A 16,564-nucleotide genomic window follows, 5' to 3' on the forward strand; every position below is an offset into this window, starting at 1 on the left:
AACTTGGAACTTTTACCAATGTCTTCAGTACACTTAGAGGGTTCTTCAATCTATTCATACCGAAAGGATCTGAGGCCCCCTTCTAGTAGTTATCGCCCCTGAAAGTATTTACATATCTATAAAATCACTTCCAACTTTTTTCTTATTTGTCATAGAGACTTCGGACCACTTGGGATGGAAGCGTCTACTTTGGCCAAACAAAATGACATAAAGGTCAAAGGTCAAGGTCATCTGAAAATCTCTTAATTAATGAGTTTTTAGATCTCTTTTGTTTAGTGTAGTAAAGAAAAACTTTTTCATGGATGTAATAGGACATCTTAAGACATTTTAAAATATATCCCTTTGGCTCCTTCTTTTAAATAGTTACAGAGTTATTGCCCCTTTTGTACGAAAAGCTTGTTATCGCTACTCCTCTGAAACCATAAGAGATAGAAACTTGGAACTTTTACCAATGTCTTCAGTACACTTAGAGGGTTCTTCAATCTATTCATAACGAAAGGATCTGAGCCCCCCTTCTAGTAGTTATTGCCCCTGAAAGTATTTACATTTCCATAAAATCACTTCCAACTTCTTTACTACTTATCATAGAGACTTCGGACCACTTGGGATGGAAGCGTCTACCTTGGACAAACAAAACGACATAAAGGTCAAAGGTCAAGGTCATTTGGAAATCTCTTAATTAATGGGGTTTTAGATCTCTTTTGTTTAGGATGGTAGAGAAAAACTTTTTGATGGATGTAGTAGGACATCTTAAGACATTTCAAAATATAACCTTTTGACCCTTACCATGTAACAATTATAGAGTTATTGCCCCTATTGTACAAAATGCTTGTTATTGCTACTCCTCATTAACCGTTAGAGATAGAGACTTGAAACTTTTACTAATGTATTCAGTATACTTAGACGCTTCTTCAATCTATTCATACCGACAGGGTCCAAAGTCCTTTTGTAGCAGTTATTGCCCCTGAAAGTTTCGAACATTCAATAAAAAACACAAAAAACTTTTGAATAAATAATCATAGATACAGCGGACCACTTGGTATTGACGCATCTACCTTGTCAGATGAAGATGACATAAAGGTCAAAGGTCAAGGTCAAGCAATAAAAAATTGCAAGCTTAATCGTTTGACACTTCTTAATGAAGTAACGCAAAAAAAATACTTTATTCTATTGAAGCAATCTTATTTCAAACCTTAAAAAAATGAGGTGGAAAGACCTCTAATTGTTCGAGAACAATTAGTCTACTAGTTTCGCAGCATTGTTAAGGCGTCCCGATGCTAAAATACGGCTGGAAAACGATATTATTTGAATCATGACAAAAATAATTTTACCGGGAGTATTTCTTTAAATCTATGTTACATTTATTGACATCGATGTTAAACATTATATTTGATGCATTTTTGTGACGTCATATGTACTTCGTAATCACGTGACAGGCGAATCCTAATATTGCAAATGATCCAGTTAAAACGCATCGGCGCAGGTGATTAATGACATTAAATCATACATATTTTTAAGAAAAATCCTTTGTTAAGTCATAAACTTTGAAGTTCTTGCTTGGGAAAGAAATAGATATTTCGTTTATAGAAGATATTGTTGAAACATTCCACAAAATCATCAAAATAATGCACATTTTTACTAATCAAAAGCGATTTACAAAAAAATGGGTAAATCCGTAGGTTTCCGCAGCACGATTCACATTGGTACTTATATTCTCTACCAATTTTACGTAAAATATTTTAAAATTGTGTTGATCTTTCACCTGCGCCAAGTTGGTTTTACATGCATTAAAATTTCTTCATTCAGTTGTTTACACGTAGCAGGGAGAGTCTCCAAACCACTAGTTTATAAATAGTCTTTAACTTAAAACGAAGCTTTAAAACTGCCGATTATTTGATACTGGTTTTTAATATGAATGAATTCTGTAAGTCTAGAATTAACTGCAACATCTATATAAAGGAAACATGCGGTATTATACTGGTTTAATATAATTCACCTTTAACGTTAAGATACATTCCCTGAGAACTATCGACAGGAATGCAGATCGTGACGTCAAAGTTAATTATGACGTCATATCGTATGAAGTACAGACAAGTGACTTTCTACATATCGCATCGGGAAGCCTTAACATGCCCGCGTTATTCTTCTTCTTCTTCTTCTTCTTTTTTTCTATTTAGCTCGGAGTGACTTTTTTATTATTAGAGTTATCCAAACAATTTAAACTTTATGTAATTGCTCATCAAAAGTTATGGTACCAATTGACCCTGTGTCAAAGAACTCCCAGAACGTACAGAGTTTGTGCCCTTTGAGAAGGAAATGCTTGTTATCGCTACTCCTCTGAAACCATAAGAGATAGAAACTCGGAACTTTTACCAATGTCTTCATTATACTTAGAGAGTTCTTCAATCTATTCATACTAAAAGGATCTGAGGCCTCATTGAAGTAGTTATTACCCCTGAAAGTATTTACATTTCTACAAAATCATTTCCAACTTTTTTATTATTTATCATAGAGACTTCGGACCACTTGGGATGGAAGCGTCTACCTTGGCCGAACAAAATGACATAAAGGTCAAAGGTCAAGGTCATTTGAGAAGCTGTTAATTAATGAGTTTTTATATATCTTTTGTTTAGGGTGGTAGAGGAAAACTTTTTTATGGATGTAGTAGGACATCTAAAGACATTTTAAAATATAGCCCCTTGGCTTATACTTTTGAATAATTACAGAGTTATAGCCCCTATTGTACGAAATGCTTGTTATCGCTTCTCCTCTGAAACCATAAGAGATAGAGACTTGGAATTTTTACCAATGTATTCAGTACACTTGGAGGGTTCTTCAATCAATTCATACCGAAAGGATCTGAGGCCCCCTTCTAGTAGTTATTGCCCCTGAAAGTTTTTACATTTCTATAAAATCATTTCCAACTTTTTTATTATTTGTCGTACAGACTTTGGACCACTTGGGATGGAAGCGTCTACCTTGGCCAAACAAAAATGACATAAAGGTCAAAGGTCAACGTCATTTGGAAGTCTGTTAATTAATGAATTATCATATCATTTGAAATACAGAATTATAGTAAGGGTTTCAATAGCTTGCTGGATTGCGCAATAAGGTATTCAATTGGGTCAGCCAGGTATCACATCAAGTCTTGTGGTTACTCGAGTGGAACTTGTTTTAACAGTCAACCCATTCATTTTTATACAAAGACAGCTAGCCTGTAGAACACTCTCTTCTATTGTTAGGTTTACTGTTTATATGATTGTGTAAAAAATATTATTGTGGCTCAGTTTTGTTCATAGTAAGTGGAGAAAAATTCAGAAAAGTAATTTAATAAATCTTTACGATATATACAACATGGAATTCTTAACGAAATGGCTTGATAATAATAACAAATCTCTTTAAAAACCTTATATCAATTAATGGCATCGTGGTTTTCCCATTTGATAGAACAACATGTATCATAGGTATAATAATTTTTTGTATACCTTATTGGGCAATCTAGAAATTAATTAATATTAGGTGGAAAGACCTCTAATTGTTCTCGAACAATTAGCCTACTAGTTGTACTTAGTTATTAATAATGAATACATAAATTTTAGAAACATTCTTTGAATTGTACATGTAGTTTATAAAACCAGTTCTTTAGTAGAAAAAATTATTCAGAAAAAATAAATGTGCGTTAAAAAGACTTCATAGTTTTCGTGACAGCAATATTTTTCATGTGCACAGATTATATAAAAAAAATATGTATTGATGTAAATGCATTATTATTATTATTAAGTGTTATTAAAAAGTTAATAATAGGAATTTAGTAATGATATCTTAAAAAGCAAAGATTATAACAAATCAAACAATGGGGCTTTATACCTAGCATAAAAATAACGTTGATGAAATCATAACGTTACGTCGTAAGGTTAACAACGTCATAGTAAAAAAGAATCTATAACTTTAAATAGCAAATAAAGATATTCATAGTTATTGGATATTCATGAAACTTCACACCTTTAATCTTCTGACAAATATAAGTATAAATCCATAAAAATCTGGAATTCTGAAAGAAAAAAAAAACGCCATAAGGGCCCTATTCTCATGGGCACAATCATATAGGCTATCAAATCTCAAAACATTCTTGGAGACGAAGGTTTTAATCTTTTAACTTTTTACTCAATGACACATGACAATTGTTTGTACTTGATAATTTCATATACGCGCTACGAAACTCGAGTCGGCGCCAAGGCCTTTGGACCTCTTGGATTTGATCCATGGTGCATTATTATCTTATATTTTATAAGTTTTATTGTAAAAAGGTATCAAAAATGATAAAGGCGGTAACCATTATCCTTTGTGGACGACAAACTTGTAATCAAGATAATATAAGCCATTATTGTAAGCAAAACGATGTGCCCCACCGTTCTGGAACTTAAAACTCCTCTTATCTATGCATGTCACTGTTGTCGTACACATACTTATAAAGTCTGAAATATGTGCATTATCCCGCAGCTAGAAAGATATACAAGCAAGAAAAAATGCGCATGATCTCGCAGCTAAAAAGATAGACAGTCAAGAAAAAGTAACACCTTCATCCGCCATATTGGATCAGGTTTGTGATAAATATTGCTAATGTAATGCATACGCAACAATAGGGAATATGTCGAAGTATTGATGTTTTGCATTTTTAGTTTTTGCAATTTTTCAAATTTTCTTCAATTATTTGTCATTTTTAGGAAAAAATTTAAGTCATATGTTTGTTTCAAGCATTTAACTAAAATGCTTTCAACGCTACTTGCTGACGGTTAAAATTAACAGAACGGCTTTTTAAGATAGAGTCAAAGGACATAATTATTCCCACTTCAAAATAGCCAACGGATTCCAAATATCGCGCACCTTGATATTTAGGATCTTTCTATTAATTGACTGCCGTCATGAGAAAAGGGCCCTTATCTTTTGACGTCACAATGCTCAGAAAACGACGTCAAAGTAGCGGCATTGTAAACGCAGTTTTTCTATTTGCTCTTTCTATTTTTTTTTCTGCGTCTGTGTTGTGCTTTTTGAATAACTAGAGTCTGGCCTTGTTTTTATACCGCGATTAATATTTTTTTAATCAAATATTACATGTTAATTTAAAAAAATAACATTTAATTAATGAAATATACACATGTAACGTCAATATCTACACATTTCGAACGCGTAATATTGCACACAATTTGATGCTGAAATATCATAAAAATGCTGCTTTTGCATCAGCTATGAAACTTAAACACCATATTTTCCATTCTGCTGTATGATGAAAATATGCTCTAATTTGGAAATCACTTACATGTATATGCTCTAATTGGGATATCAGTTTTTTTTTATAAATCGAAACCAAAAACCCGTCTCGCATACGCTTACTTATTGCATATGATTGAATGCGACTGATCGTTGATTTACGATCATCATTAATAAAGTACTCTTGTTTGCACTATCAATACATGTATGATTTATTTAAGTGAAAAACAAAAACTACGCTGCATACTCGTTGTTGATAAGAGGAGTTGAAGACTGAGACATACCGAATCGATGCAGAGCAGTATTTTTCAAATCAAACAATTATCTGCACAGTAATTACTGTGAAACAATACAAGCATAATATTTCAAAAGATTTTTTTTAAATAGTTCACCTCACGGGAGACGATTCTGCACCACTTCTTAAATAAGTCAGAAGGAACACGAGAAAAGCGGCTATGTTTCAATTTTAGTGTTACGACCAACATACAAAATAAATTCTCGCATAATTCTATTACTAAAGAAGTTGCAATCAAATTTTGAAATTATTTAACAAATTAAAACGCATGTAACTAACGGATTCGAAAAGTTTGAGAATTTTTTCACAGCGTAAATCTCTACTCTGATGTATCGCATTTGATTTCATGGAAAAATCTTATTCTTAGTGACATTTTCATGTAAAGTGCCTTTAATGAAACAACAAAATTTTATCTGCCTGTACGATTGAAAAACTTGTGTATTATTTGTGCGCAGCATATTTTATTTTCTTGTGCAATTTAACAACCCAAATGCACGTGTTGTGTGTACTTTTTGAGCTATTTTACGTAAAATTAAAAAAAAATCAATCATAGCATGCCTGAAAACTTACCACATTTTCATGGATTTCTAGCATTTTTATATGATTAATATTCATCTCAAATCAGTAACGTACATGATTCAAAATTCCTTAAAACGAAACAGGTTGGTAAATGCAGTCATTATACTACTATACTTTTGATATCAAGTCGAAAAAATTGCCGTTTTACGAATAAACAGTTCATGTTTATCGATAAATATAATTTAAACACTAGATGTGCGACACTTATACAATTAATAACATGCATGGACGTACAATTCATCTTCATAGATGATGGTTTCTCATCTGTTCTTTTTTATACAAGAAACAAATTTCGATGATACTGAAGTCAATGTTTATCTGTGTATGTTACAATGTACAGCAAAAAAAAAAAATTCCAAAAATTGATAATCACTCGGTCGATATTCGTATTCATATTGAGAGAGAGAGAGAGAGAGAGAGAGAGAGAGAGAGAGAGAGAGAGAGAGTAAATTAATGCAGAGATACATTAATTCATTCATCTTGTAACATCGATAATACAATGTAAAAAAATTAAATTAAGTCAACATGTAAAAATGTTACTACTCACTGAATATAAGCTACGTCTATCGGCACTGTACTATCGATTAGTGTAAAAAAAAATGGACGTAATAAATGCAGAAGTCTTATTTAAAGTTACATGCAATCTTGCATTTTGAAGAAAAAAAAATGTAAACAATTCCTATATATAATTAATTATTTCAACGATTATGGTTTATAAAAATCGCATCACAAAAATACAACGGTACGCATGAACTTACAAAGCGATTGAATAGAATTGTAGATTCAGTACGTTGAAAGGGGGGGGGGTGTATTTAGTTGGCCTGTCGTATTTAAGACACATAATTAGGTGTGTATGAGTATGTTTAAACAATAAACATAAACAAAAGGTAGCGATCAATACCGAAAAAATTAACGTAACCCGCGTTCTGTAATGTGGATGTCTCTATAGCCCGCATGTATCACCGAAGAAAGCATTTTTTTGTTTATATTTACATCTGTCTTTTAATAAATCAATGAATTGAATTGATCGTAATAAGTAAGTAAAAGTCACTAAATTATTGTTAATGTACACCAGTACGTTAGATGAAAGCTGTAGCCAAAGCGTCTTATATGGGAATTTGAGTTTGGCATCGTCATGATTACTTCGTGCAATCCGTGATATTTTCTTAGGTGGAGATTTCGACCAATCGATAAACTGCATGGTTAAAACTGGACCGAGGAGATTTCTGTCTTGTCTGTTTCTACACAGCTGTGAGTTACAATCAATTTTCGTAAGAAAAAGAGGGAATCATACTTGGTGGATGTAAATTTAAATCTATAAATATAAGATGCCATTTTTGTTAAAATCTTTTCTCCACATTTTTGTAGTTGGAGCTTTTCAGTGAGACAGTCAAAGCGATTTTTTTCAGCGGTAATTTCATAAGAATAAAGTATTGATAACGTATAAAAGAGAAGAGAAATCGGGAAAGTAAATTCACACCATATAACTTCCAAGTTTCAAAAAATAGCCATTGATTGATTTTAAACTTGCTTCAGAACTATAAAGATACTTTTAAAAAAGTAATATCAGTAAACATGCGATTTTCCGTGCAAAAGGTTGATCAAAAAGAATAAATATTTCTCCTTTTGAAAAGAAACTCGTGTATGCCGCAAAATTGTAAAAACATAGGCATCGAATTTGACAATCTTTATCTTTGTTTGTTACATGTTTGTTAATTTGCCTCTCTGCTGCTTAAATAACTTTGATGCATTTAAAGGTCGGGGAGAAGTTGATATTTGTTTTCTTTAAATATCCTTTATATATCTATTCATCTTATTTTCGGGGGTGGGGTGGGGGGTGCATGTGGATTTATCGGAAGTGTATCTAGATAAGCTGCAGAACTTTCACTATATCTGGATCTTCAAAATGTTTTGCTCTCTTTTGTTAAAATTGTAAGACTCTAGAATTGTAGAAAATTATTAATTAATTCTACTTCAAACAATTAAATATGACGTGAAAGGAAGTATAGAAGAAAAAAATTAATGCAGAACAAAATTTGACGTTCATGACGTCGTGACGTTTCCGACCAGCTACGTCAAAGTCGTGTTAACATGTCTTACTAAAATTGTCATAAAATGCTTAAAACACACAAGATCTTGGATATCTTTGTATATTTGTATTCAGAAAGAGTTGACGAATCGGAATTGACAAAAAAGTAAGTTTGTGAAATTTTGACCTTAAGGGCCCTTTTCTCGTGACGGCAGTCAATTTTTATTAATTTACTGACATTTTAGTTACCCTCTGCATCAGTAAAGGTTCCTATTCCCTTTATAGATATAAATATATACATCCTCAGATCATGATACTCAGATGTCGTAAAGATGGCGGACACACAAGTTGGCAATGCATTTTTTGTCATCTTTTTTCATATATAAACTTTTTTTCAAATTACAATATGGCTTCCATCAAGTAACCACAATTTACTCCAATCATGATCAACTGTCTAATTTCTCCTCTCCTTACACCGATTACATCGAGCGTTTTAGTTGACCTCGGGAATTGTGACTCTTTATTTTTGGCAACACTCTGTTTGTATATAAGCTCTTGAATATTTTTTTCGTGGCTCTGTTACAAATATATTATTGTTGCCATCATTGACAAAACCAGTTATGTCCTCTTCTGTTTTCTTTAACTACGCGAGAAAGTTTTGTTTTTAACTCTGTTCGTTAACACTCTTTTCCTTCTCCTTCCTTTTCGATTTTCTACATGTTCCCTTTCTTCAAATTTTCTCACGTATTGTAGATATAGGAGTTTCTAATGTTCTTTCCCAAACTGATGCATTTTTGTTTTCTCTGTAATCCTTTACAATAATATTTCTTACGTTGGTACATAACTATTTTCCCTTGCAGCCCATTTTGTTTCAAAAATTACGGACAAACAGTTGAAGATTACATCACAAAGTTAAACATAGAAACGACGAGGATTGTAATCTTTTAGTTTTTTATGTACATGTATTTAAGCGCATATATAACTTCAAAGATATATGTATTATGCAATATAATAGCATAACAAAATCAATTTTTAAATATTTGAAATTATTATCTTTTGAAAACACTTCTGTCAAAAGAATTAATAATCCATGTATGCCAATTTTTTGCAACTTGTTTTAATATCAGAAAAATGTACTAAAATTATTTACAACAACTTGAACGAGAAAGAGGTTGTCCCACCTGCTTTAAATAAATGGAGGACAGAACGAACCCTCTATTGTATTTATGATATTTCAGTAAATGATGTTTTTAAGATTTGTTTTTAAACAACTCATGATTCTTCTGTTCAATGGTTACAGTTTAGAATTTTACACAGAATTCTTCCAGTTGAGTATTTCTTTAAAAAAATTAATATCAAATCTTTTGACAGCTGTGGGTTTTGTAAGAAAAATATAGAAACCATAGCCCGTGGATTTTTTCGTGTGATATGACTCAAACTCTGTGGAGTGAACTGAGTCTTCATATTTACAGAAAGACTTCTGAAAGGATTGTGTTCAATGTATTAAATATGATATTCGGTGAACTTCTATCGACATGTCTTAACAAAGTTATTAATTCAAATTTTTATTATTCTATCTATGAAACAATACTATTCTTTTCTGAAGTTGAATAAGGTACCAACACTGATTGGTTTTCTTGGTCATTTAAAGATGAAATTTAATGTCGAAAGATGTACTGCAATTCAAAGTTTTTAAGTGCATAAATTTGAAATACAGTTGGATATTTGGAAAGAAATATTTGACTGATTACTTTTTCTCTGCATTATTAACTTTACAGATATTTTTCCTTTTCCTTACTTTTTTTTTTTTGCTTTTGTCTGGGTTTTTTTTTATTTTGTTCTTTTTGGGGTTTTTTTTCATGCAAGTTACCACTGCTTAGCATGCTTAAAGAGCATCTACATAGAGTTTGTTATTTAAAATATGCAAGCGAGTGTGTGAGTTGATGTGTTTCTTTATGCTTTGTGTGTTTTGTGTGTTTAATTGTGTGTATGCTTGTATTTTATAAATGAATAAAATATAAAAAAAAAAGAAGAAGTTAAACATAGAGAGGAAATGTGTTGTATCTATATATAGTGCACAGCCCTACTTTACCAACCATGCAAGAAAACGCAACGTGATCTGCGCATCGAAGGCAAATAATTATGTCCCTTTACTGTATATCATATAAACAATGCGCATGAACACAATGTGGGTTATTAGTTGGTTTTATTTTAAAATTATTTGCATTATAAGCTTAAACATATACTTCTGTTAAAAATAACCTATATTTTGTTTCCGATAACTTTTCAATCAGGATTGATTTGATTTTAGAAAAGTAAATGTTTTAAGATAAAGTCAAAATCATTGGTTTTTATCACTTAGATGTTAAATGTAGACAATATCATTTTCTTCATATGCGTTTGCAATTGTTCACTTTACATAGAGGAACATAAAAATTTTGGTAGTTATTCTACGTTTCAATCTTTCAGAACTTTTGTTCAGGATAAAGATATACGTTTGACAATGGATCCAAGTTACAGTGGCCAGGATGTGTTACGGTGTCATATTTGTGAGACGCCAATGCCTTCTTTGTACTGTGACATTTGTCACATACATCTATGTAAAGCATGTGTTGGGGAACATATCTTAGACGAATCCAAAGAACACAAAGTGGTGCCATTCAAAAACCGTGGATCTACTTATAAATGTCCAAAACATTGCTCAAAACAATGTCTTCTTTATTGTGAACAATGCGATATTTCAATTTGTTTACTGTGTATTTCCTGTGGTGAACACGAAAATCACAAAAAGGTGGGTATTTTAGAGAGTTTAAAGAAAAAGAAAACATTCTTACGGGAAGATTTACAAGAGTTAGAGAAAACAATCTATCCTGAGTATCAAGAAATTGCATCCTATATCTTAATTCAAAAATCAGCTGTTGAGGAAAACTCTCAGAAATTAAAAAAAGCTATCGACAAACAGGGAGACGAGAGACACAAGGAAATAGACACTATAATCAAAACATTGAAATCTGATGTTGATATGATGAACTCTGATCATCTAGGTGTCTTAAATGATAAGGAAACGGAAATCACTATCACCATATCTGAAATCACAAAGGGCATAGAGGATTTGAAGTTATTCTTAGAGTCCAATGACCTCAGTCTACTTTCTGCATACAAATCTATCAATGATGAATTCAGAAGATTGCCCCAAAAGCACCTATTGTCATTGCCAAGTTTTACCCCTAAAACGATTAGTAGCGAGCAGATTTATCAACAATTTGGTTCTTTGTCCAAGTTGTCCATCAGTACAAACGAATACGCCTCAATTGCCGAACCATCTACCCCTGAAAAATTGCTCATTGAAGTACCACATTTAATTTCAAATATAGACTTAAAGTCTGGAGTCGATCAAAAGTTTCTTGTTATGTCCTGTCGAAGTACTGAAGAAATCTGGACGCGGGACCAGGAGAACACGATGAGACTCTACGACTTCTAAGGACGACTTGTGAAGTCAATCCGAACTAAATCGGGTAATTCACCACAGGAAATAGCAATGTCAAGGAGCGGAGACCTGCTTTACACTGATTACGAAGATAAAGCTCTCAACATTTTGAAGGATACACAGATAGAAGAGGTTATTAGATTAGAGCTATGGATACCTCGCAACGTATGTAGTACTTCCTGTGATGACATTTTGGTTATTATGGTCAGCTATGATTATAAGCAATCAAAAATTGTGCGTTACTCTGGAAAAATGGATAAACAAACTATTCAATTTGATGACAAAGGTCAACCTCTTTATTCGTTTTTTCACTCTAAATACATCTGTGAAAACCATAATCTAGATATATGTGTATCTGATAGCGATGCTCATGCAGTAGTGGTTGTCAATCAAATCGGGAAACATCGGTTTACATACAATGGCCGACAGCCAGTGCAGAATCTTAACAGCAGACCAGAATAACGATTGCATCCACATCCTTGATAGAGACGGACAGTTTCTCCGCTTCATTGACAACTGTCATCTACAAAGTCCATATAGCGTATGTGTGGACACCAATGACAACCTCATTGTTGGAGAATGTTCAACGGGTAATGTGAAAACAATTAAATATCAAGCGTAAAAAATTGCTTCAGAAGTGAATTTGTTTTGTGTTCATGTTATGAATTCAATATTGTAAAAAAAAATATGTGGCAATACATGTATATTTAATATCATCATAATATTGTAAAAAATAGGTGTCAATATATTAAATACCATCATTTTATAAATTACAAGTATCAGTGATTAAGGTAAATACTTATTGTTGAAATGTCCAATGTGAACACACAAACCAACAACACGATTTTAATCGCAATAGAATGCAGAATGTACGTATTTGATTTACGCATGTACGTTGAGGCTTGTCGATTGATTTCACAGCGATGTTTAGAAAGTCTATTCTACTTATTTCATATAATATGACTTCTTTTTGTCATCACGAACTGAATTCCATTCCATCAATATTCAGCATCAAATAATAGGCGGTTATGAAGCATCTATTGATGTTAATGACTATTTTAAAGTAATGATTTGGAAACTCTCCCTGCAACTTGTAAATATTTGGAGACATTTAATGCATACAACAGCTTGGCGCAAGTGAAAGATTAAAACAATTTTAAAATATTTTACAGAAAATTGGTAAAGAATATTAGAGCACATTTGAATCATGCTTGGAAGACCTGCAGGTTTACTCAAATTTTATGTAAATCGCTTTTGATTGAAAAATATCTAAAAGTATCATATTTAAATATGATTTGACGAAATGTTTTTAAAAAAAAATTAATAAAGAAAATAGCTATTTGAAGCCCAAACAAGACCTTTAAAGTATATGACAAGCAAAGGCTTTTTCCGAAAAGTAATTATGATTTTAAGTCGTTAATGCGATTCAAATAGATCATTTGCAATTTCTGGATGCGCAGGGAACCTGACTGCAAAGTATATATTACGTCACTAAATGCCCTAATTATAATGTTAAACACCGTATCGGTGTGTTCCCGTTTTGCATACATTTGATAATTGGGTATAGAACAATAGGTGTGAATTCTGTTGTGATAGCAATTATAGTCTGCTTTCAGTCAAAGATTTTACCTGGATTTTTACCTGTGTTTTATCAGCGCCTTTACGATGAAAAATGAAGAATATAGATATTTTGTTGTGTTTTACGTCTAACAACTAATAACTATATCCATTCTTTTTCATTTGATAAAATAAAGATACTGATATTTTTAGTCTTAAATTTCCACTCAGGTCAAGACGTTGTGAAGATGATGGGGTACTTCGTGTTTCTTTTTACAACTTGGTGCGAAATATGTAAAATGCAAGTTTATTATTGGTTGGTTGGTATCAACAGAAAGAATATTATGGAAGGAAAAACAGATCTTTATAACAAAATATTTCAATCTTCGAAGTAGCGGCTTTGACAGTAGTTCTTATGACATCACCGCTTAAGTATAAATTACATTTTATAATTGCGGGTCACATTTTGATTTTTCAAATCAGTAGCTAAATACATGAAGCACAAAAATTTCCGACAAAAATAATAAATGTAATATTGATTCAATAAGTTCTTATGACGTCACCGCTTTAGTTTATATTGCGGTACATTTTCTTGGGTTTTTTTCATACCAGTAGCTAAATACATGGAGCACAAAAAATTCTAACAAAAATAATAATCTGAATATTGATTCCATATACTTCAATCTGAAGAAGGTTTAGGTCTTCATTTGATAGGTTTTACAGTTTTTAAAGCATATAAAATTGCCGATTTATCATCATTACCATCATAAAGTTTGTCTATTTTCTTCGATTATTCAGGCCACAGCATAAATGAGAAATATTTTGCAGCGTTTTTACTAGACACATTTCCTTACTTTATATCAGCAAAAGCAATTATAATTGAATATAAAAATATATTTTCTTTTCAAAGTCAAACATGTACATGTATATGTTCTTCCTATAGACAGCAAGTTAAACAAAGCATTTCATATCCAACATTTTTGCAATAATCTTTCTTGTTTAAATAAATTACCGTAATGAAATTGTTCATGACTAAATTACTGTAGTAATGTTTGAAATTAAATTCAAAAACATGCAGGTCAATTGTTATGTAAATGTGCTTTTATGCAATTCATATTGTAACATAAGATAGATGTAAATATCAATTGGGAGTACATGTTTTATTTATTTTATTGTCAATAGCCCTCACAGGAATTGTGATATAGACTAGAGCAATTAAGCAATTATCTCACCTGGTCAAATTCCTGTTTCGCACACATTTTTTCGATACCTAATTTTCAAATGTGTGCAAAACGGGAACAAACCACCGTATCAATTATGCAGTATAGATTTTTTAAAAATACTATCGTGTCAACATGTTTTTCGATTAAATCAAGAATGTAAAGAATATGCAAATCTTGACATCTTGTAACATCAGTTACATTTTTAAAAACCATTGATATGCACGACTATGAGAGAGTTCTATCCTCTCTAAATACTATTTATGTCAACAATTTAAGCAAAAAACATGTAGATGATATCTTTACAACATTGCTAATTTACTTTTAAACTCCGCTCGAAAAACATTTGGCATATCTAAAATTAATCAAATCATATTAAAAAACCAAAGAAAACAAAGGACTGGTTCAATACGGAATGTTTTATAGCCCGTAAAAAATATCGAGGATCAAAACGGTTATATAGAAAGTATGGGTCAATCATATTCAAGGACGAGGTTTGGGAAAGTGAACGTAAATATAAGAAAATCATGGACAAAACATGAAACAGTATGGAAAAACTATAATGACAAACATAAAAAAAAACTTAAGAGCAAGGACCCCAAATACTACTGGAAAATAATAAATAAAAAAGTAAATAAAAAATGTAACGTTCATATTAATGAATTTAATGAATATTTTAAAAATATGAATAAGGGTGACCTAGAAAGTAACGAATTTGTACCATACATGGTCTCAGATGCAGATGAATATTTGGATGGTGTTGTAACTGAAGAAGAAGTTATAAAAGCTATAGCCAATTCCAAAAATAGTAAAAGTGCTGGAAGCGATTGTATTTTTAATTAATATATATATATAAGATCCTCAACCAGTCTTATGTTGCCCATTTATGTTAGATTATTTAATGTTGTGTTTGAAACTGCAATATTACCTGAAACTTGGATTGTGGGTAATATCCTGCCTATTTATAATAACAAAGGTGATGATAATCTCCCCGAAAATTATAGACCAAATACCCTTCTTAGCTGTATGGGTAAATTATATACATCTATATTGTCCAAACGATTAAACACAAATGCCGATCAACAAAATATTTTGAATGAGAATCAAGGTGGTTTCAGATCAAATTATTCTCTATAGATAATATATTTACTTTACATTCTTTGAATTGTCTTTGATGTTAAAAAAGAAAATGTATTGTGAATTTATAGATTTTAAAGCTGCTTTTGACAATGCATGGACAGTAGGACTATGACAAAAGCTTATACAAAATGGTGTAACTGGAAAATGCTTTGATGTAATAGTTAGATGTATTCTGAATGTAAGTCGAGAATTGCTGTAAATAATAATTTTTCTGAATATTTTCCATGCAGAATAGAAGTGCGTCAAAGGGAAAATTTATCACCATTTTTGTTTGCTTTAATTCTTAATGATGTAGAATCTTCTTTTAATACAAATAACAATATTGGTGTTTCTACAATATCATATGAAATTGAACATGAGTTTGGGATATTGTTAAGATTGTTGATTATTGTGTATGCTGATGATACAGTTTTACTCTCAGAAACACCTGAAGATCTTCAAAACCAACTTAATAGTTTCCTACTATATTGTCACAAATGGAAACTTACAGTTAATATTGAAAAATCAAAAATAGTTATTTTTACAAAGGGTAAAAAATAATGTTTTTCATTACAATGGTGAAGAAGTTGAGATTGTAAAAAACTGAAAATATCTTGGATTTATATATTCATCATCAGCTTCCTTTATTCAGACAAAAAAATATGCAACTGAAAGAGCTAATAAAGCTATATATGGGATTCTAAAAAAATGGTAATCAACTGCATCTTTCTTTAGATTATCAGTTGCATTTGGTTGATAAGATCGTAGTTCCTATACTGTTATATGACTGGGTATTGGGATATAGTAGTGTTGATATAATAGAAAGAATACGTGTTAATTTTTGTAAACTACTTTTTCATCTTAAGTCTTCTACTCCAAATTGCATGATATATGGAGAATTAGGGACAGTACCGTTAATTGTACACATCAAGACAAGAATTATTGCATATTGGTTAACAATCATTCATGGAAAACAGTCATAATATTGTTACATAATGTATAGTTTACTT

General features: G+C 31.5%; 1 protein-coding gene across 1 annotated transcript; it reads left to right on the forward strand.

The window, feature by feature from the left end:
* The first annotated feature begins 10,648 nt into the window (after positions 1 to 10,648).
* Positions 10,649 to 12,077, forward strand: LOC128173273 (tripartite motif-containing protein 45-like). Its single transcript, XM_052838991.1, has one exon. It carries the CDS (start codon positions 10,675 to 10,677, stop codon positions 11,650 to 11,652), a length of 978 nt encoding a protein of 325 aa, XP_052694951.1. The 5' UTR covers positions 10,649 to 10,674; the 3' UTR covers positions 11,653 to 12,077.
* The last annotated feature ends 4,487 nt before the right edge of the window (positions 12,078 to 16,564 follow it).

The sequence above is a fragment of the Crassostrea angulata genome, chromosome 2 (assembly GCF_025612915.1).
Source record: "Crassostrea angulata isolate pt1a10 chromosome 2, ASM2561291v2, whole genome shotgun sequence".
In the NCBI taxonomy this organism is placed as follows: Eukaryota; Metazoa; Mollusca; class Bivalvia; order Ostreida; family Ostreidae; genus Magallana; species Magallana angulata.